This window comes from Monodelphis domestica, chromosome 3 (genome assembly GCF_027887165.1).
Source record: "Monodelphis domestica isolate mMonDom1 chromosome 3, mMonDom1.pri, whole genome shotgun sequence".
NCBI classification, from domain to species: Eukaryota; Metazoa; Chordata; class Mammalia; order Didelphimorphia; family Didelphidae; genus Monodelphis; species Monodelphis domestica.
Genome location: NC_077229.1, coordinates 528,753,253 through 528,767,359, shown reverse-complemented (window position 1 = coordinate 528,767,359; position 14,107 = coordinate 528,753,253). Strand labels below are relative to the sequence as shown.

The following is a 14,107-nucleotide window of genomic DNA, read 5'->3' as shown; positions in this document are numbered from 1 at the left end:
ATATTAAAATAATTGATAATGGGCATCCTTGTTTCATTCCTGGGCTTATTTGGAAGGTTACTAACTTGTCCCCATTGCAGATGATACTTGCTGATGGTTATATGCATGTGTGTGTGTGTGTGTGTGTGTGTGTGTGTGTGTGTGTGTACATATTTTTATATATACGTTTTGTTATTTTGAGGAATGGCCTGAAGGTATACTTCTTTTTCTTTTTGAAAATTTTATTTAGTCAATTTAGAACATTATTCCTTGGTTACAAGAATCATATTATTTCCCTTCTCCACACTTCCTGCAGCGGACACACAATGTCACTGGGTATTACTGTGTCCTGGATCAGAACCTCTTTCATGTTGTTGGTGTTTGCACGAGGATGTTCGTTCAGAGTTCCCATCCCCAGCCACATCCCCTCGAGCCATGTAGTCGAGCGCTTGTTTTTCCTCTGAGTTTCCACTCCCGCAGTTCTTCCTCTGGATGTGGACACTTTCTTTCTCGTAGATCCCTCCGGGCTGATGAAGGTACGCTTCTTAATGGTCCTCCGCCAACAGGTACAAGAAGCTCTTGGAAAACCCATTTCCTAAGATGGCACAGTAAGAATAGTGCCTGTGAGACATTATCTGCCTCTCTTCCTCCCCAACAGATGGAAAAGCTGCAGTTACTGCATCACAGGGAAGCGCGGCCGTGTCTTCAGAGTAGGACGGTAGTGAGACATGTACAACGGGCACACACATAGGTAGGTCCTAATAAGCTCAAAATGAGAAGATCATGGGATCAGATGTAACAACGAAGTTAAGGAGGGGATTTTCACAAAACATCCATGTTGAACGTTTCTTACAGGAACAAAATGAATACATATATGATCAGAAGAAACCTCGGGATGGGGACATCCTTGTATGTGGACATCCGATAGGGGTCTGGTATGTGTGTGAAAATGAAATACAAATCAGAACAAGGCCCAGGGTTCCTACCCTGCCAAAAGGATTGACAAAGACCAGACAGGATGCGAAGAGTCGATTCTGGAGGGACTCGAGGTGCTCTCATGCATGGTTAGTGGATCCGAAGTGATGAAAAATGTTATACAAGCATGTGGAATGTGTGAGAAAAGTCATTCAATACATACTCGATCAGTGTTGTGATCAGGACAAGTTAAGGAGGAAAGTGGGTCAGTGTGCAGAGAAGGGACAGGCCAGCAGCAGCAGGCTTTGAAGGAAGGCTCAGACCGGTCCTGAGGCTGTTGGCTCTCTCTGGAGATCTCTAGAGGTGGGGCTGCCTTTCCTGAGTGCTGATCCTGTCCTGTGTCATCGAGGCAGAGCCTGGGCATCCCGACAACCACCTGCAGAGCTCCTGAGACCAGGCCTGGGCCCTTTTGGGTCTGGGGCCTTCCCTGGCCCTCTCAGGCGTACACAGACCCTTTCCTTATACCATCTAAGCGGGATTTAGTTGTCGCTTAGCAAGGACAGGGGCCGGAGTGTTCTAGGAAGAGAGCAGAGGATGAGAGTGGGAAAAGCACTCTTAGAAGACTCTCCTGGAGATGTCAGATCTTTGGGGTGTTCCATCCCACACCCTTCTCCCTGCTCTCTTTATTAGACCTCCTTTCCCATTTCCCCGAGGGCTCTGTGGGGTCTCAGAGCAGGCTCCACCTGGCTGGGCCGGTTGGCCTTCCCAAACCAGTTCATCTTCTGATACGGGCCCAGCTCCTGCTATGTGCCCACCACTAAAGCGCTGGGAAGACAAAGAAAGGACAAAGCTGGCATCTCCTCTAAAGGGCTTCGTGGCCTCATGGAGATGCACTATGTGGACGAGCACGTGCCAAGATAGACAGGACAATCTGGAGAAAACTAACAGAGAAGGCATCAGGGAGGAGGGTGAACATTCACTGGGAGAGTCCCCTTTTGACCCAAGGATTCTACTGCCAGGCATATGAAACGTATGCGAAAATATTCATGGTTGTACTTTTTTGCATGAGCAAGTAATTAGAAACAAAGTGCCCATAGATTAGAGTTATGGTCAGTAGAATATAATTTAGTCAGCAACACATATGAGAATAGCAGAAAATCATATAAACTGATGCCAAGCCGGAAGAATAACATATAACAGGAAAAAAATGAACACTTTTGAACTATAATGATCAAATTTTGCAATTATAATGATAAGAAAATGTACCTCCCTTTTTTTCAGCAGACAAGGGAACCTGTGATTGGGAAATATTGCGTGTATTATTAGAAATGATTAAACTCTTGGGTTTTTTAAAACTATTATTACTTTCCCTCCTTTCAATTAATCAATTATTAGAAGAGATAATCTCCTGAGAGGATATATTGGGAACATTAATTTTTAAAATTAATGAATTAAAAATATAAAAAGATGTCCTTTTTAATGAATAAGATTTTTAAATCTAAAAATTCTTCTACATGGCTTCCTCTTTTTCTCATAAATAAAAGAAAACATAATAAAATGCATCATCCTAAATGAAGCCTTCATCTCTAGTTAAACTATCATCTTTAATTACAAGAGAATAACTTAAATTTGAGGGAGTGTTGGAATTGTATTCCTTAAAAAGATTATAAATTCTTTCAGAGCAGGATCTTGTGCTGTACTAATCTTTGTATTTCACAGGGGGGAAATATAAATTTAAAAATATATATACATAAAAGCTATAAATATTCTTACAGCATTTGATTACTAAGCAAATTTCCTAAACAGCGGTTCATTAAATTTGAAGTAGGTTTTGCTGTGTACATTATATTATAAATGTTTAGCTATGATTAGTGATTCCATTTTTATGACAGCATTTGTACAAGGCTGGGTAACCTTTGAAAAAATTATAAGCTAATAAAAACAATGTTATTAAAATATTTTGTAGGATAACAGTAGTAGATCCTTCTTTAATAAACTTAATCACTTTATTTTTCTGCATTCAACAAAATGGAAGTAATCTTAGAAGAGGCAGGAAATAAAAAACATGGCTGTGATGATGCTATCTGAAGTAATTAGTAATCTGCTATCACTTTGTTCTCCCCCTTCTGTCTTTTCCTATTTTATTTCATCTTCTTTCTCTTCCTATTCATTTATTTATGTATTAAACTGTATACCTGTATGCCCATTATATTCTGATGAGAGTTAGAATATATTTGGAGAATAATATTTGATTCTGGAAAAGATATTTTAGGGCATCAGCTCTCTGTAAAACATCCAGAAGAGGGAGATAAGACTAGTGTGAAGATGATCTATGGTCAGCTGAAAGAATTGAGACTATTTAACCTAAAGAGAAAAAAAAAGTTTAGGAAGAATTTATGTCTTCAAGTATTTGAAGGATTCTCACAGGGGAAAAAAAACAACACAAGAATTGTTTTCTTACCCTCAGAGAGCGAAAGTGAGAATGATGGGTACAAATTGCAAGGAGATCCATTTAGAATTGATGTAAAGAAATCTACCTAATGACATAGAAACAGAAAAGAGAATGGAATGAGGTTACTTAAGAAGGAATGGAATTACCCTTACTAATATTCTTCAAGTGGAGGCTGAATGTCCATCTAATGAGTGATTTTTAGGTTTTCATTTGAGAACAGGTTGCAGTAGATAGATTTCTGAGTAAGCGGAAATTCTGAGACTATTTATTCTATTGACAGTAGCAACAATAATAGTTTATGGAAACAATAGAGAAGAAACTAGGCACAGACCAACATCTCATACCATATAACAAGGTAGAGTCAAAGTGGATGCAAGATTTATAAATAAAAGGTGATACCATAAAACAAATAAGAGGCGTATGGAATAGTTCGCCTGCCACATCTATGGAGGAGGGAAGAATTTGTGTTCAAACAAGACAGAAAGAGCATTATGAGATGTAAAATAGACAACTGATGATATTAACTTTAAAAGTTTTCATACAAACAGCAGCAATGCAACCAAGATTAGAAGGGAGCCAACAAGTTGGGGGAAATTGTTTTCCTAGCAAGGTCTGTGACAAAGGTCTCATTTCGTACACGTATAGAGAACTGAGTCAAGTATATAAAAATACCATTCCCCAGTTGACCAAAGTTATGAATAGGCAATCCTCGGATGAAGAATTGAAGACTCTTCAGTCATGTAAGAAAGTAGCCCAAATCACTATTAATTCAAGACAGGTAAAGCAAAGCCGTCCTCAGGTGCCTCCTCAAACCTCTCAGATTGGCTGACATGACAAAAAAGGGAAATGATAACTGCTGGGCGCGTTACAGAAAAACCCGGACCTTGTTGGTGTAGCTGTGAATGGACTGGATCATGGTGGAAAGCGGCGTGGAGCTAAGCCCAAAAGACCATTCAAACATGTGTAGCCCAAAGAGATGGAGGATAGGAGAAAAGGACCCATCCGTCCATAGACGCCGAGAGCAGCTTTCTCGGTGGTGGCAAAGACCTGGAACTGCAGGGACGCTCATCCGTTGGGGAACAGCGGAACAAATGCTCGTATCTGAATGGAAGGGAACATCGCTGTGCCAGAAGTGACAAAGCTTACCATGGCTTCTCCGGACTGGCCAGATGCTAGGGAACTGCAGCGGAGCGTGCAGTATTAGTCTATGTCTGGGAAGAACGACTGACTTCATTCTTTAAATATCGGGAAATCACTTTACACACTCACGGCTCAGACGCCTTCGAAAAGGTCGCCACCTCCCAGTAGCCACAACCGAGCCACAAAGCTCCTCTATCTGAGGACTCTACAGGCTCAGATTGCCCCAAACCCGGGACGGCCACGTGCACGCCCTCTGCGTGCTACGTCACTGCCAAGGGACAGCGGCGTTCTTTCAGCGCCCCGCCCTCTTTCCGCTCCCTCCCCCTTCGCCATTTTATAGCAACGAGAAGCGTCCCTAGTAGCCAGGGCGTCTCTGGAGATGTGCAAACTTCCGGTTCCCCCACAGGCCCAGGCCTGGCCTCAGCCGCTGGTTCCTCCTCCTTGGCGTCCTCCTCCTTCTCGGCTGCGCCCATGGTTCCTCTCGGAGCCCGGGCCTGGGCTAAGGCCGGTCCGACAGGGCTGGCGACCGCGACGTGGTGAGCAGGCGGCGCGGGGATAATGCAGGCCTCGCGTCGCCACTGCTGCTGCTGCTGCCGCCGCTTCCTCTCAGCCGCGCTGCTGCTGGCGCTAAGCGGGCAGCTGTCCTCGCTGCTGCTGCTGCTGCTGTTGCGCGACGGAGCGGCCTCTGACATCTCCCGCCCGTTGTCGCCGGAGGCCTCCCTGCCGCCTTCCCGGCCCCCGCTGCCGCCCCTGGCCTCCGGTTCTGCCACCGCGGCTGGGTCCGGCCTCCCGGGCAGCAGCCGGACGGAGTTCCCTTCCGGGCAGGCTGGGCTTAGCGGCAATGGCAGCAGCCCTGGGGCTGGGCCTGCTGAGGTCGGAGGGGGCGGGCTGTCCGTGTCCCCCAGTCCCCGAGACAAGCCGATGACCCAGCGGGCCCTGTTGGTGCTGATGGTGGTCAGTGCCGCGGTCCTCGTGTACTTCGTGATCAGGACCATCCGGTAAGGCTGGCCTGGACGGGAAAGAAGGAAGGCCCCGGCGGGGGGAGGGGGAGGGGCGCGAGATGGGGAGGGCTCCAGTCTTGGGTGCCCCTGCCTAAGTCTTCAAGCGGATGGACGGCCCTGGAAGCCCTGCAACAGATGACAAGGTCTGGTGGGTAGGAGACTGAGGCTTCTGCAGATTTCCGAGGAGTGATAGTCCCAGTGCGAGAGCTGTCCAGGAGGCTGGCGTTTCCACTGTCCACCGTGATGGAGTTCCATATTTTGTCCGAGTTCCCCCGACGTCGTGGGTCTGTTGTCAGCCTCCAGGGTGGCTGCAAGGGGGCGAGTCCTTTCACCGGGAGCAGCCCTTGGGGAGGGAATGACCACATCTGGAAAAGTACTCATTGACCTGTAAAACAATAGGATGTTTAAAAGCAAAACCCCCAGAAAGCCTGACTTAACGAAGATCATTACCCAGTTTGCGAACTTTAAATTCTTTGATGACCTTGTTTGCATTCATTTCCGAATAGGGTTCAGAAAGAGGTGAGGCAGCGCCTGATCTTCGCTTCACTTTTCTGGGCCTCAGTTTCCACACCTATAAAGTGAGGACATTGAATTAGGCGCTCTCTGGAGGCTCTTCCAGCCACATATCTATAGACTCCTATGAGAGTCCTACCCTAATTTTGCTTTGCTTGGCCTATAACCTTAATATTGAATTTATTTCTTAGTCACCATTTTATTAATTGCAGGCACACCTTTTATTGTGCCTCTTATTATCGCTTCACAGATACCTTTTTAAAAACAAATTGAAGGTTTGTGCAAATTCTGATAGAGCAAGTCTATCTGTGCAATACTGTTATGGTCTTAATTTTTTTTCTGGTTCTGCTCACTTGATTCTGCATTCATTCATTCATTCATTCATTCAACTCTTTCCATGAATTTTCCCTGAAACCATCCCTTTTATAATTTCTTAAGACTCAATAGTGTCCCATTACATTCATATATAAGTTGTTTATCTATTCTCTTAATTGATGGACACCAATTTCCAGATTTTTAACATTACAAAAATTTTTTATAAGTATTTTTGTACAAATTAGTCCTGTTTCCTTGATATATTTTGGGTATGAACCCAGGAAGATTAGGCATGAATTAAAGAGGATGCACAGTTAAGTACCTTTGGGGGTATCGTTGTAAATTGCTTTCTAGAATAGCTAGACCAATTCATTGCTCTCCCAATATTACAACAATGGACCTATTTTCCCATGATCCTTTCCAGCATTTGTTTTTTTCTCATCTTATCAACTTTGCTAGTCTTGAGCATTTAGTTTATTTGCCTTTCTCCAATTTTTAGTCATTTGGAGCCTTTTTTCAAAGAGATTTTTGATAATTTTGAATTTTTTTTTCCTTTACACAACTGCCATGTCCTATCTTTAGGTCACTTATTACTTGGGAGAATGTGGTACCCATGTCATGAATTGATTTTGTTAGTGTTGCAATTTTTTCACTAGTTCATTCTAATCATGAAAAATCAACACTTCTATAATATTTAGATCTGTCCTTGTATCGTGTTTTTAGTTGTATGCGTTTAGTACTTGTGTGTATCTTCATGGATAGAATTCCAAGAATTTTAATATATTCGCCAGTTCCTTTATAGAATTTATCTCTTTCTTTGGGTTTTGATGACAATATATGGAAATACCCATGATCAAGTAGATTTCTTCATACCTTACCACTTTGTTGACCTGTTTAAATTTTTGCTTAAATCACTAAGGTTCATATATCATCATTTGCAAAAAGTGCTAACTTTGTTTCCTTCAACTTCTTTTTTTTTCTCCATACTAAATACCCGCAGATACTTCAACTGATCTTATGTCATGGACTCAAGGTCCTTCACCATTCTGGTTGCCCTTGTTTATACCTTCCCTAGCTGTGGTTCACAGAAGTGATTACTGTCCTTCATTCCCTGTTAACTGCCAAATGAGTGATGACTTTGAGCTTGCCGTCATCTCAACTCTCCAGAGCTTTTCCATAAAAAATCAGGACATCTTGTAGTTATGTATAAACGAGAAGCCAAATTCCCTTATTTAATCCGTAGATATTAAAAAGAGCGTGAATCCTCCCCCATTCTCTCTGGATTTCTTATGAGAGCTGGTAGATGATGAGCACATGTTAGGGCAGCCTGAGCCTGATTCTGCTGCTTGCCTCTTCTTTGTTGAGTTCTCCCCTGAGCCTAGATGATCAAGCCTGGAGTAGAGGGTTCTACTTGTCTATTCAAGGAGAATTGGAGACTCAGAGATGCCTGGTCATAGGACAAAGGGGCACCACTAATAGGATAATAATAATAATCTGGCCTATTTTGCCGGAAACCTGGACTTTCTTGAAGGTCAGATTTGATACTGAGGTGAAATCACTCACAAGGCATTGAATATTCAACAAGAGACTTACTTTGCTCCAACAGCAAGAATATACAACAAGGATATAGAGGCCTTTGGTTTCTCTGGATGAAGAAAGATAGAAGAATGTATAGAGTGCCTACTCTGTGTGAGGCACAGTCTAAGTGCTTTACAAATATGATCTCATTTGATCTTCACAATAGCTAGAGGAGGGAGGTGCTGTTATCCCACATTTACCAATGAAGACACAGAGACAGAGAAGAGGGTAGGTGACTTGCCCAAGGTCACACAGCCATTAAGTGTCTGGAATTCAGATTTAGCTTTTCCTGACTCTAAGCCTGGCATTTGATCTACTGAGCTACCAGCTACCCCCTTTTTGGGGAACAAATTCCTCCAAAGCATCTGGTCATTGTGTCATCAGGGTTGGGTAACTTGAGGTCTTCAGGAACCCATCATAAATGAGAGCTCTGCCTAGATTCTACGTGGCTTTGACTTTCTTTTTTTTTTTTTAATACTCCTACGTAACCCAGAAAGCCAGTCAAGGAAGGTGGATACAGTCAGGTGGCAGCTTTCATGTTGAGCCCACCCTGTGTTTGGTGAGAGGGTGGGGAAGAAAAGTAGGTCCGGGAGCTGAGGCCAGTCAGTCTGAGCCTTGTCCTGTCAGAGACCTGGATGAGGCGTTCAGGCAGTCCACAGAAAAACAGAGGCAAATTGCCATTTTAGTAGTCCTACTTCATAATACAGGGGATGGCAATAGTTATGTTACTTTTTCCTTAGTTCCGATCTCCTGGTCTGTATTGAACATTGAATATTCTTCTGTTCTCTGCCTTTTGGAGAGACCCTCGCCCTATATGGGAGCCAAGCCAAAGCCTGAAGTGATTTTTCCTTGGGGCTCTGGGGTAGGCTCATAATGAATCCGAGAGTTGGAGAAAAGGAATGTATGTTCCACATTTAAGATGGCCAGCAAGCATGGATTCTGGGGAGCGGTTAGTAGAGAGGGAACTCTCAAGTGTCCTAGATTCATAGGGTCTCAGCATCAGGTCTTATTGTTACAGATAGAGCTATGAAATCTGTGTTGAACGGGACTTTATCTCGTGATGTTTGAATACCAGACTTTACAGAGGACAAAACAGGCCTAGACAGATGAAATGAAGTGTCTAAGCTTACAGGGCTAATACGGACAAAGTCAGAAAGGTTATGCAGGTCTCCTGACTGTTAGTACTATGTTCTTGTTTAATGTGCTGTAACAATGTCCATATTAGTTCCCCTCTGTTCCCCATTATGATTTTTACTGTTTCCTTTTGTCAAGTCATTTTTCTCATTTTACTGTTCTGCTTTCTGAAAATGCAACTGGTACTGAAAAGTATCAGACTCTTCATTGACCTAAAATTTTGAATGATCAAAAAGCAAAACAAAACCTAGAAAAGGTAGTTGGAGATTTATTTTATTTAGAATTTAGTGAAGTTTCATTAGTGTGATAAGACAAATGATAGGTGGTTTCAACCAGAAGCCAAGTGCGAGGACTTGGACAAAACAGGAAAAGACCCTACTTTCTGTGACTGTGTACTTGTGATTTACCTCTGCTCTATATTGTTTGTACCTCTAGAATTATCTCAAATATGCATTTGCATTTTATCCTTTTAAGAGAAAGATAATATTGTTGGAAAAGAAAAGATCATGAGCCTAGAAATGAGATTTTTTTAAAGGTTTATTAAAAACTTAATATTAAAATTCAATATGAATAACTATGTCAAAATACTTTTTCATTTTCTCCCTTATAAGTCTTCACCCAGCTTTTCTGTCTATTCTCATTTGCCTTTTCTCCTATAATTGTAATTAATATATACTCTGTGTGTGGTTCTGCAATTTTTACTTTGCTTCATTTCTTAAAGAACTTTTAGATTTCTTTATAATCCACATCCCTTTCCATTTAAATTGCTTTCTAGTTCCAATTACTTTAATATACTATGAATTATAGTTGAAATATAGTATATATGATATTGTGGGTTTTAAAATTAATAATCAATAATTAAATATTACATTTTATAAAGATTTATTAATAATAACTAAAACAAAAGAACTGCCTGACTTCAGCCTGGTCCAGTTCCAAGAGAGCAAAAAGGAGGGGTTATAGCCACTTAAATACAATCATGTAAAATGTGGGGATGCAGGAAAAGGACTTCTGAGGGAAGAAGTCCATAGGTTCAAAATCTCCATTTATATATAATCCCCTGTGATCCTATTGGGAAACCAGTTTCCCCAAAAGAATCATGGGAATGTAATCAAATTAAAAATCACAATAATTTGTGGATAAAATTAAAAAAACAAAAGAAACCAATAATTACTAGGTTGACAAAAAGCCAATTAGGGAGCAGTCCCCTTTGGCATAAGAGTATACATTCAAAACAAAAGCATTTCAATCCCCCCTAGTTCAATTCACATCCCAAAGTTCACTCTGGATCTTTTGGTGAAGCATGTGGTCTCTGCAGGCATCTATCTTCATGGCACATTCTGGATTCTGTGAGGTACCAAGTTTCTTATCCTAAAATTGCTCAAATTTAACTCAAAGTTCACAACAACTTGGGCTCCTTGAGGTGAATAATAACAAACACACAGACCTCTACCAGAAAAACTATTTGTAGCCATATATGAGATGAAGAGCTAGGGAGAGACTGGAGGCAAAGAAGTCAGTTAGGGGACTATTATAATCATGTAGGTTTGAAGTAAAAACAAGTGGGGGGTGACCTAAAATTAGTGGATATGTGAGTAAAGTTAATGAAAGAGAGATGTTAAAGGGGAAAAAAAACAAGCATAAAGACAAAAACAATCACAATGAAATTCTCCCAATGTTCTTTGATGAAATTGCCAGCAAAGTTGGCATCTGATTGATAACTTTTTTTGGTATACAGTTCCCAGCTCAGTGTTCAACGTATCAATCATGAGTGATTAATAAAACATAAAAAATGCAAACTATTATATGATCAACTAAGATAAGAGTACATTGAATAGAGTGCTAGGCCTGATATCAGAAAAACCTTCAGTTCAAATCTGATCTCAGATACTTACTGTATATAACTGTGGACAAGTCGTTTAACCACTGTCTGCCTTATTTTCCTTAACTGCAAAATGGAGATGATAAAAGCTTCCACAGTTGTAGGGAGGATCAAGTGAGAAAATATTTGTAAACTTTTTAAATTAGGAACTTAAATGCTTCTTTTCTCTTTTTTTTTTAGAATTATATACATGAAAACCAAGTTGTTTCTAAAGATGCATTTGGAATATAACAGACACTTTTCCTCTTTTCTTAAAGACAGAAAGTTTTGATGACTTTTAGATATAGAGGCACATTTTGATAGAGGCTTTTGCCATAGGAATTTTTGTGAGGTCTTATTCTCGGAGGTTTCCTTTTTGTAATAGTTATAAGGGATATTAGGGAATTGAAGAGGGACAGGAGATGAGGAAGGTTTGTAACAGGGAATGGAGGAGTTGAAGAGAGAGAGGAAATATGGCTGCTGGTGAGGTAAAAGGAGAGAATTATCCCCTGCTGAAAGGCTGAGGCTGTCTTTGAAAAATGGGGTTCCTGAGAAACGGGACAACTATGATAGCCTGAGGGAATGTCTTCTCTATTGATTGATGTTGAAGATACCCCAGAGCAGGTAAGTACAGACCCCCCCCCCCCAGGGACAAGGTCTCCCTGCAGGGGTCTGATAAGGACCATTTGTGGTTGAATGGCTGTCCTCAGCTCCCTCTATGTCCCCTGAAATGTTAGTCCTCTTATCTGACTGCGGTTTATTTAATTAAAGATGAATTTTAATAACAAGTTTGAACTGGGGAGGTATCAGGGAAGAGGGAATTGGGATTTCCCTAGATTGGGTTTGAGTCTTTCTCAGCTTTTGAGCTGAGGCCAGGCCTCAAAGGCTGGTGGAGGGTTTCTTTTATTCCTCTCAATGATAAGTAAGCTATACTAGTTTTTTAAAGTTCAAAGTCTTTAGCACTAGACAGCAAGAGGAAGAAAAGGTTCTGACTTTCAGAGCTGGTTGGGCCTGAGACCAGCCTTACAGTTCAAACCACTCCCCTTAAATCCTTTTGTTCGATGACAGGATCACAGGAATCCAGGTAGAGGCCACAGTTGGGAAAGATCAGGAATAGAGGAACTTCTATCCAGAGACAGGGAGAGAGACTCCTTCCAGTTCCAGGGCCAGGAAAGAGAGTCCCTAAACCAACAAACACTCCAAGTTCCCCTCCCCCACCAACTGTCATTCTTGTCAATATTTTCTCTTTAACATTCCAACTGCTGTTTGTTCCACCTGAGTGGCAGAAAGTCCAAAACTTGCTTCAGTTTTCCTTTCCACACTTTATCCCAGGGATAAAAATGCTCCATCTCGTGTAAAACTAGTGAGCTATCTTCTTTTGTATGTGTGTAAAGACCTTTATAAATTTTCATCTTTTATTTTCATGTGTTTATTCTTTATACTTAAAACATTTATTACAAAAGATCATTGTTTTCCTAATTGGGGTGGAATTCCTGGTGAAAATTGTTGGCAAGTGTTTTAAAAATTTGTGAGCTAGTAATTTTTGTTTTTGATTGTAAAATAGTAAAATCGATTTGTCTTTTGGGAACTATTAACTAGAAATAGAGAGAGAATTTTCCAGAATACATTTTGAACAAAACAGGACCAAAAATCAATTTGATGCATCACCCAGACTGTTTTTTCTAAATGTTTTTGTTGTATAAAATAAATGCACAATACATATGACATCTTCCTCCAGCCTAACTCCAAATGCCTACAGTGTTGTTTTAAATTTTTATTTATGTATATACATTTAACACTTGTCACATTCAGGAAAAAAAAAACAATACTTGAGTCTAATAAAACAAGGTAGGCTTAGTGAATTACATCGATCTCTTCTCTTTCACTGTCATAATAGTAAAATGCAATAAACTTTTATTCTGTTATGTTTAGTTTATCTGCAGCATACACTTTTGTATAAAATTTTATCATGCTTGTTTTAGTAGTTTAGTTTTATTTTTATGCTATCGCTTCTGAGAAGCAGTATGGGCCTTGTGGATAGAAGGCTGAATCTAGAGATAAGGACAGATTGAAAGTTCTTTCTCTGATACATTTTAGTGCTCGCTAGCAATGGGCAAGTCACTCCATCCTTCAGGAGCAACTCTTCAAAACTGGGGTTTTTAATCTAGAGTACATGATCTTATTACATATATTGATAATTATTTCATAACAACTTGTTCTTACATATTTTAGGCATTAAATTATTATTTAGAGGAAGTCTAAATCTTTGACTTTAAATACTGTCCATAATTTTTTATATTTATTGCATATTCATTTCATTGTTTTTAAATCATTGAAATTACACAGTTTTATAATTATAAAGTTATATATTGTTGATCTCTTTGGTAAGATTCTTATTTTTACTATATTTTGGCACTGGATTTTGAAATATCTTATTAGAATTTGATTATGCTTATTTAATAGTAATACCTCTACTCTTTTACTTAGTGACTTTTTTGGACATAAAATAGCTTTTATGAATTTAGAGAAATATTTCTAAAGATACATAAAAGGCTCATGAAGATTTAAATTTCACTGATTCAATTAAGATGAGAAATATTGAACCTAGTTTAGTTAAATTCAGCAGATATTTAAGTTTCTGATTAATAATTGCAATGTATACAATTAACAAATATTTTAAGTATATTTTTAAAGTATACATTGTTAGATAGTCAAAGATATAAAAATTGTGTGCCAGAATTCAAAAACAATTTAGTTTCCTAGGCAAAAAAGTTACTAGTACAGCTGGAATAAGTATAAATGTATGTTTAATTACACTGGCTTATATTAACTATATAATGTGTATTTATACAATTGTCCTCAAAGAACTTTCTTTCTACTAGAGAGATTATATATGTATATTATATATGTATATATATATATACACAGAGATAAATACAAGCCAGTTCAATAGAGTCACCAGGAAGGGCCTCACAGAAGAGGTGTTATGAACTGAGATTTGGAAGGGAGACAAGGTTTTGTGTTAGGCAGAATTGGAGTACATAGGAGACATTCTTTAAAAGGTACTTTGATGTATCATTGATGCTTAGCACAAACTAGACATAACCTCTCATCTTGTTTGACTCTTTCTTGCCCATAAATCTTTAGGCAGTCGACCCAAGGTGGTGGGAGCAAAGCTTCTTCTCTTTGATTTCTTGACTTTGCTTGGATACCAATGAA

General features: G+C 40.0%; 1 protein-coding gene across 1 annotated transcript; it reads right to left on the bottom strand.

Moving 5' to 3' along the window:
- Positions 1-203: 203 nt before the first annotated feature.
- Positions 204-5,503, bottom strand: LOC103106510 (uncharacterized). The gene is made up of 2 exons (XM_056824999.1): positions 4,493-5,503; positions 204-574 (listed from the first exon to the last, which is right to left on the bottom strand). Exon 1 carries the CDS (start codon positions 5,479-5,481, stop codon positions 4,747-4,749), a length of 735 nt encoding a protein of 244 aa, XP_056680977.1. The 5' UTR covers positions 5,482-5,503; the 3' UTR covers positions 204-574; positions 4,493-4,746.
- Between the last annotated feature and the right edge of the window lie 8,604 nt (positions 5,504-14,107).